This window comes from Haemaphysalis longicornis, unplaced genomic scaffold, assembly GCF_048455015.1.
Source record: "Haemaphysalis longicornis isolate Haplotype H1 unplaced genomic scaffold, Haemaphysalis longicornis Haplotype H1 scaffold_2, whole genome shotgun sequence".
Classification (NCBI taxonomy): domain Eukaryota; kingdom Metazoa; phylum Arthropoda; class Arachnida; order Ixodida; family Ixodidae; genus Haemaphysalis; species Haemaphysalis longicornis.
Window position 1 is genome coordinate 241,595,851 of NW_027526295.1, and position 15,748 is coordinate 241,611,598.

Genomic DNA, 15,748 nt, shown 5'->3' on the forward strand with positions numbered 1-15,748 from the left:
TGTGAATATAGTACCTAGCTAATCCCGACCTACGGCTTCGTATTTCGATTCATTCAATGAATCCCTCAACAAACAGAAGCTACAACGCAAGAAAGTTCTGATGCATTATTTGACTGTTGGCGCGAAAACAGCGTCAGAACAGATATGCTTCCAAATAGAGTGGCAGAGATGGCTTAGTGGATGCTTTTAGAAGCCGTCTCCCAGCACGGTCGTGTGAGAGGGGGAGAACAGCGTGGACAATGGTGCGCAAACGAGCCACGAGTTATGACGCCTTCGCACCACGTATACGCACGGGTGAGCTCCGCAGCTCGTGGCAACTCTCCAAGGCGCCGCTGCTGCCGCCTTCTTTCGCTCTTCATAGGTCCTCTCCTTTTCCGCATATCATCGCAGATATTTTACGAGGGCTTTGGCGCCGGCGCGGTTGACAAGCTCACGGCGCGAGATATAATGTTCTGCGCGCGCACATATTGTCAACACGACAAATAAAAGCGGTGTAATACTGCTGTATGTATACGTGCTTACTCGCATACGTACGATCAACTTTACTCGGCATCGCCATTGTTTGTTCTTTTACGAAAAAAAAAACGCTTTAGGTATTAATGGCATACTGCCGAGAACACTTGGGGAAGCGACCCTTACCCAATATGGGTAGAGATCAGCAAATCCAAATTAAAGCAAGACCCCAGATCCATCACTGCAACAAATAAGCAAGCCGACCCGATTCGATGTCAGCTAAGCTACGTCCGGCAATGCTCTCCTACAACAGCTTCGCCATAGTCTTGCGCGTGAGTGTAAGCTTCTTTGAATTTTTTTTTATACGCCCAAACTGTTATTCCTCATACTTGTGTTTGTATTAACGTCATTTATACCGCACTGATGCAGTAAGAACGCTGTCAGAATGCGCGAATGTGTGCGTGCTGTGGCGGGGTTTCACATCCTAACAGTCAGGCTCGAACAGCACTCGATAAACCTGCCAGCACTTTTCAAATCAGCACCACTGATTCATCATAAGTGTGCCGACGCGCAAAACGCCCGACAAATAAAATTACTGCAAAATGAAGCAGCGAAAGTTGTTCCGTCGAGTTCGTGCGTGGTGTATCGACGAGGGGAGCTTCATTAGGGATCGTCTGCAGACTCGTTGCAGACGGCGATGCGCTCGCAGCCGCTTTCCGCGCGATCTGCGAAGAACGTGACAGCGCCAGCGAGGGACACTCCCTAACGAACCTCTATGGCCAACGTGTTCAGAGACGGGCCGCCGCTGATAAGCGCGCATACATTGTTTGCGTAGCTTTTCAAGAGACGTACCAACGCGTAAGTAGTTAGTTATACGCGTAGGTATCCACATCATGGGGTCCTACAGGGCAACTGGTGTACGTTCGTGGACACTAACCGCGACACGCACCTCACCGCAGGCATCGATCTAGGGCGCTCTGCGCAGAACGTGTGTGCGCGCGTTCCTACACGGGTTTTCCATCACGAAGACATCCTCGCCCTCTGCGCCCGTAACCATTCTCTTCTTCACATTTTCTCCGTAATAAACAGTATCGCTTTGTACTTAGGCAGCGAGCTGTCAACGCCTCAGTTTACCAAGAAAAATATACGCTATAACGCATGCACCTCTCTTTCTCTGTCTACCTCAAAACATTCCGCGCGCAGACCAACAATGACACAAACCAATGACAGACCAACGGACCAACAAACGACCCGCCGCGGTGGCTCAGTGGCTAAGGCGAACCCGCGACCTGAGCACGAGGTCGCGGGTTCGATTCCCGGCCGCGACGGCCGCTTTTCTGATGGAGGCGAAAAGCAAAAACGCCCGTGTGTACGAGATTTCGGCGCACGTTAAAGATCCCCAGGTGGTCAATATTAATCCGGAGCCCTCCACTACGGCGCGCCTCATCGCCTTCGTTGCGACAGCGCGTTAAACCCTAAAATCCATCCATCAGATCAACAAACGCCTTTGTAGCAGCAGAAATGAAACCAAACATTTTTCTCTTCGAATGAAAAAAAAAAAAATCTCCGAGGACACTTGGGCACTTCTTATGGGCTGCGAACGCAAAATAAGAGTTCATGTCCAGAGACGCCTCGCTACCGCCTCGCGTTGTCGGGGGAATCGGTCCTCTTGCCGCTTGAGACGCTTTGCTTCGCGATCTGCATCCGCGTTAGCGCTTTCGAATGGCTTCGATCTGTCCCTCACGCGTTGCGCCGCTGCGCATTCCTGTCGCCGTGCAGTTGGGGGAGTTGACGACGAAGGTGTCTGCCAGCTCGCTTTGCTGCGTTTTCCCGCTCCATTTCATCGTATACGGTGCACTGACGGAAACGGCCACCTTTCGCAAGTTTCCGTTCGTGCTATAAAACGCCTCAAGCTATAAAACCCTTCGATCTCTGACCCGCGGGTTATTTAGGAACCGTTCTACGGCTTCGCGCGCTGGCCCTATCACTCAATGGGCCATTCATTGCATTCGCATTAAAATAAGAAAAAAAAGTGCAAACGAAAAATGCGATGAAAAAGAAGTTTTTTGTTTTGTAAATTTGGGGCAACAACAAATAGCTTTAAAAATGCGAGGAAGGATTAGCTTGGCGCTTCAAGTTTTACCGCAAGGAGGGCTACTTGCGATGCAGCGGTAATTCACCCGGTCTTTTGACGTCGATATTGCGCGGGCCAAGGTGCCCGTTAACGGCCCATACCTTTCAAGGTGCGCTCTCCGGTCTCGCGCGAATCGATTCCCCACCCAGGTCGTCGCGGTTTTCAACACGTCGCCCCCGGTTTTTGCTAGGGTAACCCAGGCGGGCCGTGTAGGAGCGCCTTTTACGCAGACAGGCGGAAGTATAGAAGGGCAAGATTGTGCGGAATGAAACCCGGCCGTACTATTTGGGTGTGCCGCAGAGTCGTCCCAAATGCGAAAGCGATGGCAAGGGCACGGCAGCTGAGTGCCCCGCTGCATGCCTGTGGGGATCGAAGGGGAAGGAGTGTGCGAACGGAACAGGAGGACTTCCCTGAGCGCGTACGGACCTGGTAGCCGGTCCACGGGTACGGAGCGGTGCGCGTTTATAACTGAAGCAACGAGCGAGACCACATGGTTCATGACCTCGCTTCAAAACATGTAGAGCAAGGCCGCAAATAGAGAAGACACCTACATACACGAGCGTTACTCGTCTATGCTTTTTTTTTTTTTTTTTTCTGCTGTCCTGCGTTTTGTGCGTGTGGGTCGTTGCGAAGATAAATACGGACGCATAAATGCTCCGCGCTTAAGATTTACTTGCCTGTAGTTTCACCGCCTTGTAAACCTCGCGAGGGGCACGATCAAATGCAGAGCATTTCCGGGGGCGCACGACGTTAAGTAGTTTGCGTTACGTTAATGTTGTTGCACTTGTGGCAACTGCTGACGAGAGAGCGCTCGTCAGCAGTAATTTGAATGAGTCAACGATATAAGGCGCGTTGTAGCGTCCCATTCTGTGTCGGCTTTGTGGCGCAGTGGGTAAAGAAACATGTACATTGCGTTCCGCCCGCAGGGTCGAGGGATCGAAACCTGGCGCCGGATAGTATTTTCTTTTATATAGTGTAGGGGGAGGGGTGCGGACAACGACGGTGCGGACTACGACGGGACAACGCGGGTGACATCGTGAGTTACTGAAATGCTCTGCATTTAAAACCGTTGTTAAGGACAGCATGCAGCTGTACGATCGTCACCCCACGGATTTGTCTACACTTGTACCGTTACCTTCAACGTCTCTTATGCAAGCGTACTCTGCAGTGTATACGGCACCGGGCAGGTGTCATGTGGTTCGCTCGAATTGAGCGCCTGCAGGAGGCGCGCGACTCGCGGAGCGGTTCTTGTACTCGGGGAAATACCTCAAGGTTCAAATTTTCCTCCTGTCCCCCTCGAGGGTCTCTTGCAATGCAACAACGGACCGTCACCACGATGACGCCAACGCGTGCGCGCAAGCGCTTGCATCCCGCGTCACGTGCTGTGATAGTATCGACGATTCTCCATAAAACTGGACTTCCTTCAACTACGCCTCTACCTTGTTAGGGCATAAAATCGCTTTGCGGGCAGAGAACAATACAAGGCAAGTACAAACCAGGAACCACGTATTTCCACGCCTTATTGCGAGCGCGTATACTTCGTAGGAAGGAGGATTCTTGATCGTAATAGATCCGAATTAGCGAGCTATCACTGCATTTTTTTTTCCGAGACAAACGAAGCCGTAAGAACACCGTGAAGAAAAGCGGAAATTTTATACGCTGATTGGATCGTCAAAAAGCATGTGCACCACGCGACATTCGCGAGCGAAGCAGCATTGAGCGTGAGTTTACGAATTCTGATATTGTGATTGCTTTTACTTTTGTTTCCCACTTGACTCGCATGCTTCCTGGCTTCACTAAATCGCCTATTTGACCACCTAAATAGCACGTCCCTTTTTTTGACGCCAGATGTACGCAGCGTTTTCTGAATAAATATTTTCGTAGACGTACGGAAAATCGCCGCTATCAGAACCCGAATCATCAAATAACGAGCGGTGTGCCCATGATGCTTAATCGCATTTCCGCGATGGGTTTATGTAACTGCAACTTAAATGCATTGCACTATGTATATATATACGTTGCTCGTTTCGCCCTAATGTCTATGCATAAAACGACAGCGCGCTGAAGGACTTACGCTTTTTTTTTTACCCAACCGGCCACGTGAGATCAGCACCACGAATAGTAGAGTGAATTTCCCTCGCTTCCAAATTTAGCTAATGTGTACTTTAAACAGTATTCGCATTTAAATCGTGCTTTTTTATAATCAAATTAAAACGATTCGTTTTAGGCTGGTACAGGCGCATTCTAATTATGGTTCCGGCTGGAGAAAGGCTGACTAGAAAACTATCCGCGCTATACGCAAGAAGCGAAAAACCTTACTTCACGAGTTTACTTGCCGGAACTGCGCGCACGCAAAAAGGCAGTGAATTAAGTTTTGTGAGTTTGTTTAAATTAACCTGCAAATGCAGTCGATAGTAAATTTCGTCTCATTCCGGCCCGCCCCTTACAGACGCTTTGCGCTTATTCCCGCTTTTTTTACCCTCACTTTTTTCTTTCTTTTTTCGTGGACAGCAAAATCTATTACCTAAACAACGCGCTGCAACAACCAACGCTCACATACAAATACGAGCGCAATATTTTTTTTTGTTTGAATGGTCGGTTTCCATATAACAAGCCCCATCACACGGGAAATTTATAGAACCGATAAGCGTAGAAATTTTGAGCGGTAAATAAATAACCCACAATAGTTGAAAAGTCATGGCAATCGACTCCTTGCCGACTAGAATCGTCTTTGTGACAAGGATCGTCTTTGTGACAAGCACTCTGTGCATATGTCTTTTCAATTATAGGTCATACAAAAAAAAAAGCCATAGGAGCTTCGCACTGTTTGCATCCATTAGACAAGGCACGCCCACAAGAGACGCCTTCGCGGTCTTGCATATAAAAAAAAGCAATCGTATACAGCGCGTTCTTTTGCGAGTAAGCGCCCCCACACACGATGTCGTGCCGCCCACCAGATCGCAAACGCGAAACCTCACGAACGATCACCCGCAAGCTTGCCGTTACCTCGAGCACGGAAGTTTCGAGGGAAAGCAAACATCGCAGGCACTTCAAGATCCCGATTCGAACGGTTTCTGGTTAGGATCAAAAGGAGCGACAAAGAAGACAAAGAATTCTCTTTTGTTTACTTTCTTTGGACCAAGCACGTTCGATCATCCCTTTACAAGTGTGATGTCACGAACTGGTGTCGTGTCTCTCAACTTTATACGCCACGTTTGTGCAAGACGGACAGGTATACACTTTATCGTGCACAGTCTGTTTGTGAAAACCAAGTAGATGCCGCTTTATTCTTATTTACTGTCTGCTTTTTCTGCTTACTTCCCCCTGCGCTCATTAGCTTTGTTATAATTAGTAATATCATACGCAAGTCTTATGCAAGTTTTTATTGTATATGCGAGAGTGCGCGGACCATTTTATAGCTGGCGCGTTAATTACGGCGTGCTAACGACCACTGGCATAAAACGACCCGCACCTACACTCCAACTCAGGCGTAGGCCGAGGGAGCTTCGTGGCCTCGTCACACAGGTTAAAAAAGGAAAGAAAGAGAAAAAACAGAATAGTAACAGCAGGTCGGCCGAATCTATGCACTCTTACGACTACACATCGAAAGTGTTGTGTGTGTATTTAAGTAATGAGAGACGTACGTACACTGACGTAGACGTAGAGATGCTGCACGTGCGTACGTGCGTATATGCGCAATAAAGTTTATACAAACTATACCCTCATTTTTTTACGCTAGATACGGGAGAACTGCAGACTCCTCCCTTGAGATAGTTTCGCGCCCCGAAAAGAAAAGAAATAAAGGGGGACATTTTACCGTTCCTCCTTCCAATAAATAAACAGCAAATGCAAGTATCCTCAGCGTTGTTAATGGGTAACTTGACGGCTGTGTCGATGTATACACGCCAAAGTAAGGAGCATAGCACGGAACGTAGCGAGGACCGCACTGCGTGAGCGAAGCTTGATGCATGCGCTGTCAAGAACCGTGAAGGGCTACGCGGAACAAAATCGAAACCGTTGGACAAACTCACCAACTTCCATCCGGGAACAGCAGTCTGTGCTAGACCAAGGAGAAGCCGCAAACAAGGATCCCGGGGTCAAAACACCGAGGTCATGGGCCGAAACTCGGCGCTCTACGCTGGTCTTTCAGACGGCCCACCATGCCCAATGAAAACATCCCGCACAACTGCAAGAACTCCGCGCGGAGCGCCGCATAATGAATACTTTCAAGTTTCAACGACAGAGGGCTCTAGCGCTGCGTTAGGAAGCTGCGTTTAACTCCAGTAGACGGCGCCAAACAACGCCGGCGCACACTTTCTATATACGACAACAGAGGCCGCCACAATCGCAAACGAACGTTCTGTATGGTCAATATTTTAGACTACAGGTGGCGCTCGTACTACACAAATTCGCGGTTGTTTGTCCATGCAGGAGACCGGTTGCAAGCCTTGTTCTCTAGTGGTTCGCCCACTCACACATTCATTCGTGCTTCCTTCGGCAACACGCGTGTCGCCAAAATGATGGGCCCTGGACAAGTACCGATCCTCGTTCTGAGTAAGAACACTGTTATTTTCTGTTGAAACCTCACCTCGCATGATTCCGGAGGTTCACAGCTTACATCTTTTCTGTTTTCAGGTCAGAACACGAAACGCGAGTCGGGCAGAAAAGTCCAGATCGAGAATGTTCGGGCAGCAAAGGTAGGCAACTCCGGCGTGACAAGCCGGAATCATTTGTATATTACACTAACTCGCCTCTAGAAAGTACTAATTTCGTGTTGGCAGATCAATTTTTGCATAAACAGTTATCGATATGTGACCCGTTACTTGGGGAGGATCGTGTAAGTGTGGTTATTGCTCGGCGCCGCACTCGTGTGTGGGTATCGGTAGGCTTACTAGCGGCTGGGCGAGTCAGCCACAAAGAAAGGGTGTTGTCGAGCGATTTTGTGTCAGTGTAACGTATTAAGGTGATTTGCGGGGACTAAACTGCTGTCCGAAAGCTTGAACCGTGTCCTCGAATAACGGCCGAAAGACCTGATCATTGCCCTCGGACCTTTCGTGAAACAGCGAACTCCATAAAAGGGAAAAAAAAAAGGGGGCTTCTTGGTGCATGCGGCTTGAAGCCGAGGGCGGTAATTTCAAATGGCTCTACGGAACTGTCATGTACAGTACAGGGGAAAAGAAAAAAAAAATGGTTGCGCTGTACACACACCGAGCTTCAATACCGGCCGCTAGTGAGAAAATCGCAGCGCGAATAACACTTCGGCCCCCCCAAAAAAATCGGGGGAAAAAAAAAAAAATGTGTATATATAAACTGGTGCCGGTGTACTGGCGCGGCGTTTAGCCAGCGTGGTTCAGTGACTATAACCACTTAGATGAAAGTTTCTGTGGCTCCCCTGTAGCCTAGTGGGCTAAACGCCCGCGCTGTCGTTCCCGGCTGGTGGCGAGTTCGAATCCTATCGCTGGATGATGCGCGGGTGGTGCGCGTATCTTCGGGTAGCTGTGGCATTCATGATGATACATCTTGGACAAATTCGCGGTTTCCACTGGAGGGTCCGACAGGACCCGAGGAAAGTTTGATGTGTCTGAATTGTCACAGCTTGCTCGTGGAGCTTTTATTTTTTTAGTTCATACGAGGCGCAACATTTTAGTTGATACAAGATGCAACTTTTTTTTTTTTTTTTTAGGCTGTCGCTGATGTGATCCGGACCTGTCTGGGACCTAGAGCGATGCTTAAGGTATGTTTTATTCGTTTTTTTTTTTTTTTCACCCAATTAAATCTTTGGAAATATTTTCAGGGCTTGACAAAGCTGTGCTGTTCTTGTATCTTTTATTGTCTCTTTTTTTTTTCTTGGTGCAAGTAGATTTTGGTTATGCCAAGTTAATGTGTCTGTTTTTGCAGCATAAAGCTGCAATCAGCACATGTTTACATCAAGTTTCAGTTGCTTATGATTGCTAAATAACATAAGGTTGTCAAACTTATCTGTCAGCATAGACTACGGTCACACCTGGTTTTTGGGTCTAGAACACTTTTTTTTTTTTTTTGTGCACTCGAAGCTTTTTTTTTCATCCTTAAATAGAAATGAAGATGTCTGATACTTTGCTTTTGGAAGAGAACCACGTAAAGAGACGGTAAAGACACAATACAAGTTCTATTGATTAAAAAGACTGCCACTTAGTCCCAATAGCAATCATGCTCGTTTTAATGCCAACTTTAGACATTTATTATAGGTATTGCATCTCGGTAGACACAAATGAAAACATTAGGCCAATGGTAAGCCTATTTATTAGGTGTGGGACCCAATTGTAGAGGCAAGGCAGCAGGGACGCTTGGACAGCAGTTCTCAGAAAAAGCGGGCTGGCCAGACACATGAGCACAGGTCTCATGTGCTATTGCAGCCACTGACCAAACCCACTGTCAAATAATGTGACTGTGCGATTGTCGTGGTGCCACTCATTGTGTTTGGTGGTACCACTTGAATGCTAACCTGGAGTTAAATGTGGAAGTTCCTCTAGTATGATCTTTTTCTTGCTGAATGCATATTTTGGTGTCAGAATGCAGCAGTTGAGTGAATTACTAAAGGCTAGTTCTTTCACATTAAACAAGGTTGTATTTTGTCTTCGTGGTACCGTTGCCACCGTCCCCCGAGGGGGGGGGGGGGGGGGGTAGAATGTTGAATTTGCGCTAAAAAAAGCCCTGTTATGTTATTTGGACATGTGTCGCCATTTGTTGTAGGGGTTTTCCTGAGAGAAATCAACATGATGTTCGGACAAAAACTGACAGGTCTCAGTTGTTGCTCTGAATGTGCTGCACTGAAAAGTAGCCGTGCATATTTCTTCGTTAAAAGCTATTCATTGCATCTGAATCACTGCAGTGGCATTTCGTTGTGTTGTTCCTCCCCTTCTCCATATCGTGGAGCACACTCTGCCGCGTATTTTCTCTTCGCGCGTTCCCTTGCGTGGTTTGTCAACACACATTTATTGTTGTGGTTGTTGAAATAACGCCTATAATACGCACAAAAGATAATAGTTGCAGCACGATGGCCAAAAAAATGGCCAATTAGGGCCGGTTTTAAGTACAGACTGCCAACCGGCCGGCTGTCTAAAAAAACTGGTCGGGCCAGTCGAAAACTGGGCAGGTGGCAACACTACTTCATGGTGCCTTTAAGAACAGGACATACTTTTTACTTTTTATTAATGCTGCTACTCTGTTCTATCCTATCAATCTTTTCTACCCCAGCAGGGTATAGTATGTGCACACTATTGGCAGCTTTTACACGTCAGGCCAAACGTACTGTCGCCCTGATGCGTTCTCTCTCTCTCTCTCTCTCTCTCCCCCCCCCCCCCTAGAAATACCCAAGGCACAGTTGTTTGTAAATTATCCATGTATCTCGATGTAATTTGAGAAAGATTATGTATCTATATAATCAGTGGCAGCAGTGCCAGCACTGCTGGTGATAACTTGGTTTGAGGGCTGAATCTGACAACATTGGGAAGCTGTTTGAAACCTATTTTCACTCAGAAGGCAGGCTTTGTATCACTTCTTTGTAACAGCACATCAGACGAGTTCTGATTTACACTATATAGACGAACTGCTGTGCCCTATGCCGCTGTGCCGAGAGCCACGCCTTGTTTCGTACTACTCCAGAAGCTTGTTTTTATATAGTAACTGCTTCATGCCACTTGCAAAAACACACCTCTAAACGCAAAGGAATAAAAGAGCACCTTCCAGGAGAAGCAAAGATGAAATAGAATGTCCTGCTAGTACAACCTTGATGATACATGCAATCACGGCCGGTATGAATTTTAATATGCCAGGAACTAAAAAATTACTCATTGCTTACAGTGGTACAAATGGCTGGTGTTTTGAATTCGTTTCGCCTTCACTATGGGTGGTATATGAATAGACCGGAGTTTCTATTGAAGAAATACGGTCCAGGAAAACAGCTATGCCTGGCAATCTCACTACGTGTATTTAATGAGACCATGAAGACAAAATGCAAGTTTGGTTCTTAAAAAGACTGATTCGCCCCAATAACAATGGTACCAATCGAAAACAAATACAGTAGACTCGTGAATATTCAAATAAACTCGCATGATTCAAATTTCGGTTTTTCAGACAAATTCCAAAATTTTGGTTGGCTTGTAAAAGATGTACAGTAGACTCTCGATAAACGGAACTTCAAGGGACCGGAAAAATTAGTTCCGTTTAACAGGAGTTCCGTTTACTGAGAGAGATGTTCTAAGGTGCAAATTTATGTGCGTACACACTTCTAAGGGCATTTCATAGAACTCTAACCACTAGAAAGTGACTGTAGCTGATAGTTTTCAGAAAGCAAGAAAACTACAAGAAGCATAGGCACAGCATTCACACAGTTGATTTGGCAACAATGAGTCGCTGTGCACTGCAAAATGCATCAATTATTTTTGTTTGAGTCCTTGCAACTGCATCTTCACGGAGGCTAGAGGCCTCAACTTCGCTAGTGCTGACGAGCCACTGAATTTAGAAGACGGCAACGTGGTAATGAAGGACGAATAGCACAACCATGGCACGAACGAGGCGACAGGAGGTGAGCCCTGTAGCCTCGGCGTCTAGAATCGAGACCGAACGACTGGAACAAGAACTGTGATGTTGCATTCGTTGCGCTAACACGGCTAACCACTTACGAGACGAGGCTTACGAGGCCAACAAGGCTAAAAAAGCATGGAGGAAGAAGAAAAAAAACACAAGAACGAAACAGCCGGAACCGTAAAAAGCCGATTCTCATGCCAGTGGATTTCACAAGAAGTTCCATTTCTGGTTCCGTTTACACGGTGATGTGGAAATTTTAGTTCCGATTACCGAGAGTTTTTTTACGTTATCTGAATACACAACCAACCAAATTCCAGGCAACTGTTCCGTTTAAGCGGCAGTTCCGTTTATCGAGATTCTACTGTATTTTCAGGTCGCTTAATTTAAACTGCTCCATTGTGTAAATTCAGGTAATTAATACTTTTTGCTTGTCCTTGTCGGAAATATCTGCTGCATTTGTCACTTCTAGCTGCACATTTGATATCCGTTCAGCTTATTGCTGGGATCCGTAAGTTCTTGACCAGTGCAGAAAACTCTCGCAATGAACTGGCTGCCTTTGGCACCGAAAACTTTAGTTTGAACTCTCACGCAAAGGCAAAACGGTCACCCATTCATGGTTTTTTTTTTTTTTTCTTTCAAAGGGTGGGTACCAGTTAAGTATTGCATAAATATTGTACTTCTGATAATTCAAAAAAGATCCTGGGGTCCCTTCGAGTGAATTGTCGCGAGTCTACTGTAATTGAGGTGTTAAGGAAAACACAGGAAGCAGTGCTGACTCCCCAGCTACTTTCTGACGAGGCCTCTGACGACGTTACAGAATCTTGTTTGTGCGATCGCAGCTGCCGATTCAATCCATCGCCAAGAAACATCGCGGGGCGATTATGGTGGGCCCTCGAGTTCCTTTTGACTGTAGCACTTGAATGCTAATGTGCAGTTGACAAACTGACGAATGTTTTTAGTGCTGTTCCATATTATGTTACAAAGGATAATGTGGGTAAATATGGCTCTCGATTGCGATCGAGCCCAGGGACCCTGGAATGTGCACATCCCCCTACATCCCCAGTGCCACTATGGTTCGATGACTCTAGGTGACTAAAGGTGGACTCAGTGATTGCATTGGAGACTAGTACTAAGGCCTAAGGTCTACATGAGTCACATTAATTACAAAGGTAGCGATTAGGCGAGCAGCAGAGTACATTTCCGCTAAATGTCCCGTTTGCCCAGCGATGCAAATGCTCAGCCAGACGTTAGGCCTAACATTACACTTTGGGCTGTAATGGCATCGGCATGTACCTGCAGCTTTACTACAATGAGTTTGATGTTGCTTGGACACAATGCAAGGCCTACCGCTACAGCGAGGACACATGATTTCAGCACATACTGAGCTTTGGACTCGCGGCGCTGCCTCGCCCAGCGACGCAGCGGTCACCATAGATCCAGGGCGCTGTGGTGGCACCCGCAATACCGGCATGTTTGTTTGGCAATTGGATACTCATGCTTTTGTGCTTTCACGTGATAAGGAGTGCTTACTTAATTAAAGGCGTCCATGGACAAAACAAATGCGGGTGAGTAGAAATGCATCCTGAGAAGGGATGAACATGGCTACCCAAAGTGCCAAACTACCCAAACTGCAACTTGCATAGCCTGGGCCACAACAGCTGCTTGGATCATGCAGGCGTTGCAGCAAGCTGCCATGCTTTTTTTCTCTCATTCTTTATTTTTCTTATTTAGCTAAATGCCAACCCGTGTTGCAGTTCGAAGCATTAGAATGTAGTTATGGGCACTGTTCAAACCTACAGTCTGATGCAGAGTATTTTCCTTTTTTTTTTTTTTCTTTTTTTTTCTTTTTAACTTTGTTGCCGCGAAGTTTTATACGGCTACCCCAAAAGGTTTTCTGTGTTTGTGCATGTACACTGTCAGCAGAGAAAAATAACCCATCGAATCACTTAGAACGTGTAAGGGCGCATGCTATCGGAAAATGTGCACTTTTCACAGCGTGCTCTCAGTGCGGCAACCTAACTACCACTCAAAAAGCTTCGGCTTCACTCGGTGCGTTTGTCCCGGTGGCGCTGAGCAGTATCAGTATGTTGCCTGTGGAGCAATTGTAGATGCCGTAGTTGCCATCATTTCATACCAGCTTTGCTGGTCATCCTTTTTTATCATCTTTTTTGTTGTTTTTACCTTGACCCTTTTTGGTGGCACTTATTTTTTTTTTAATGTTTACGTGAAACCAATCCAACGTGTATTTTTTATTAAAAGGGCGCTGGTATTCTTGGTTATGAACTTATCTTTGTCTCCAACATGCATAAGGTCTTCTCTCACCAGATAATGTTGGCATGTATGAGCCATGCCAGCAGTGCTGGAAGGTTGGAATGTATTGTGCATTCATGCATGCTCCTTGTTATAACGTGAAACGCTTTCAAAAGCGAGTCTTCTTTCGGGCTACCTAAAACAAACAAACATCAATCCAAAAATTACTTGGAGAGAAACTAAACTTTCTTTATTGAGAAAAAATAAATAAAATGGAGTCTAAGAATGCTTTAACGCAAAGTATACACAAGCAAGACCATTTCAAACTACATTGAACAACTGCAATGACTCATACATGTGCGCATTATTCAGTGGAAAGGAAATCTGAGGCATTTTTGAGACAAAATGCAAGTACACAACCAAGAGTACCAGTGTTCTTTTGATTAAAAATAAATTTTGGATTGGTTTTTTGGTAGCAAACGAAAAAAAAAAACTATTGGAGGCGAGGTAATAAACTATAACAAAACAAACTAAAAGTCCCAACAGCCAATTGTTGCATAAGCAATGCGGACGCGGGAAAATTGAATTGAGCAAAGCTCCATTGCTTTCATCATTGGAGGGAGAGGGGTGGAGGGGAGAGCGGGAGGGGGCCAGAGCTGAGAATGGCTCGTGGCAAGGGCAGTAGAAAACAATCGCCTTTCGACGACATTTGCAACAAGGCGAGTAGATGCGCCACCCCCCCGCACCCCCCCCCCCTTTTTTTTTTTTTTTAACGGAGTACGGTTCTTAGGGAGTTAGGACTTTAAAGGGACCCTGCAACACTCTTTGAGCAGTACAAGTAAACCTGCGCGACGTTTAGATTACACTGCCAGGAATACCTGAGCCAAATATTACACGTGCACGTGAAGCGGTGAGCGCGCAAATCAATGTGAAAGACGCGGAAAAACAAACCGCTCTCTCTTCAGTGCTCCTCATTATGCATGGCCTAAGGGACGTCACATAGGCCATGGCTGCCCGATCGGCTGTCACTGGTCAACTTCGCGGCTAGATTCTCCCATTTCCGTCGTCGTCATCGCTGTGTACGAACCTCTTCTATGCCTGAATCTGTAGGTACAGTTTTGCCGTTTATTTTGTGTTTTGAGTGCGCGCGGAGTTTGAGTGATGAGCTCAATACTTCCCTTTCAACGGGACCACTCTACTACAAACGTTTATTGCTTCAAAAACGCCCTACGAGCCCGAGCGCGCACTTGCGAGCAGGCACCCATGCCTGCTTTTTTGTGGCACTAGACCGGAAATAGGCCCCTCCGCGTTGCGGAGAAAAGGAGAAAACTACCCGGCATGTGATATATCGAAGGCCGCCGAAGAGAACGCCGCGAGCCGCCCCCCTCTCCGGGAGAGGGCGCAGCTTTCGTCGCCTTGTCCGCGCTCGAGTTGAGAGGGAACGATTATGCGCGATTTCTCATCGCTCGTAGTTTCGTTAATTGTGAACGGATTTTCATAATTCTTGCGGGAGGAGATTTCTGGGACAATAGACTTTATCCCAAAATACAGTACTAGTAGTCGATGGCAAGTGTTGCAGGGTCCCTTTAAAAAGAAGACGCGAAAGAGACCTGTGTCGCCAACATGTAAATAGCAACATCTAGGGAGCACCTGCCTTCCACATTTCCCGTGGATGGTGAATGACCTGTTTCTGGGCGCGTCCTACTCGGGCAATGCCCGTCTCCGTCACGACTTTTTCTGTCCTATCCCATCCCGTTCTCGTTACCGCAGTTCGCGTCAAAATTTTACAGTTTTGACACTTTGTGAGGTCTCGGTTGGTGTCTGCCAACCTATCTAAAAATAGGGCCCGGCACGCCAATGTCGCACCTCCGTTGCTGCTTTCTTGGGGGTGGGTTGGAAGTCTACTTCTTTTTCTGTGCTGCAGTCATGTGGCGGTGCATTTAGCACCGCCAATGCCCAGACCGAAAATTGGCGGTCCGACACAGCCGCGTGCGAGTCGACGATTTGCGCATGCGCTCAATCGCGCAGACGGTATTCTCGCGCGCGCCGGCGGCTGCTTATGCCTTCTGCGATTGCGAGATGCAAATCCCGCGAAAGCTAGCAGCAGCAGTCCAAGGCCACGCCGCCTTTCCAGGAGGACTTCGCAGCCGACCGTAGAATTGTGTCTCTCGGCAGTGCGCAGCTGTTCCGGCACGATTCGAGCTGATCGGCCGTGGTTCGGGCTGGTCGGCGACGCCTTGCGCTACTTTTGTTCGCAGCTTTGCTTAGCGCGACATGTGCGTCTGTTTCTCGGCACAAAGCTGGGGACGGGTCGCGTTCGCCCAGCGAAAGAGAGCTGCACGG

At 47.1% G+C, this 15,748-nt stretch overlaps 2 protein-coding genes across 3 annotated transcripts in view; one reads left to right on the forward strand and one right to left on the reverse strand.

Annotated features, from left to right (window-relative positions):
• The window catches only part of LOC144170270 (multiple C2 and transmembrane domain-containing protein 1-like), a 251,515-nt gene that overhangs the window by 234,797 nt on the left and 970 nt on the right, over nucleotides 1-15,748 (reverse strand). The window contains exon 1 of one of the 2 annotated variants that reach the window (XM_077699956.1): nucleotides 6,619-6,765. The exons of the other annotated variant lie outside the window; for it this stretch is intronic. Coding sequence (XP_077556082.1) covers nucleotides 6,619-6,628 — 10 coding nt within the window. The 5' untranslated portion in view covers nucleotides 6,629-6,765. Of the gene's footprint in view, nucleotides 1-6,618; nucleotides 6,766-15,748 lie in introns of those variants that run through there. 2 annotated transcript variants of the gene reach the window in all.
• Nucleotides 7,019-15,748, forward strand: part of Cct3 (chaperonin containing TCP1 subunit 3) — a 39,484-nt gene continuing 30,754 nt past the window's right edge. Inside the window, exons 1-3 of the mRNA XM_077699957.1 lie at nucleotides 7,019-7,141; nucleotides 7,223-7,284; nucleotides 8,271-8,321. Coding sequence (XP_077556083.1) covers nucleotides 7,105-7,141; nucleotides 7,223-7,284; nucleotides 8,271-8,321 — 150 coding nt within the window. The 5' untranslated portion in view covers nucleotides 7,019-7,104. The remainder of the gene's footprint in view (nucleotides 7,142-7,222; nucleotides 7,285-8,270; nucleotides 8,322-15,748) is intronic.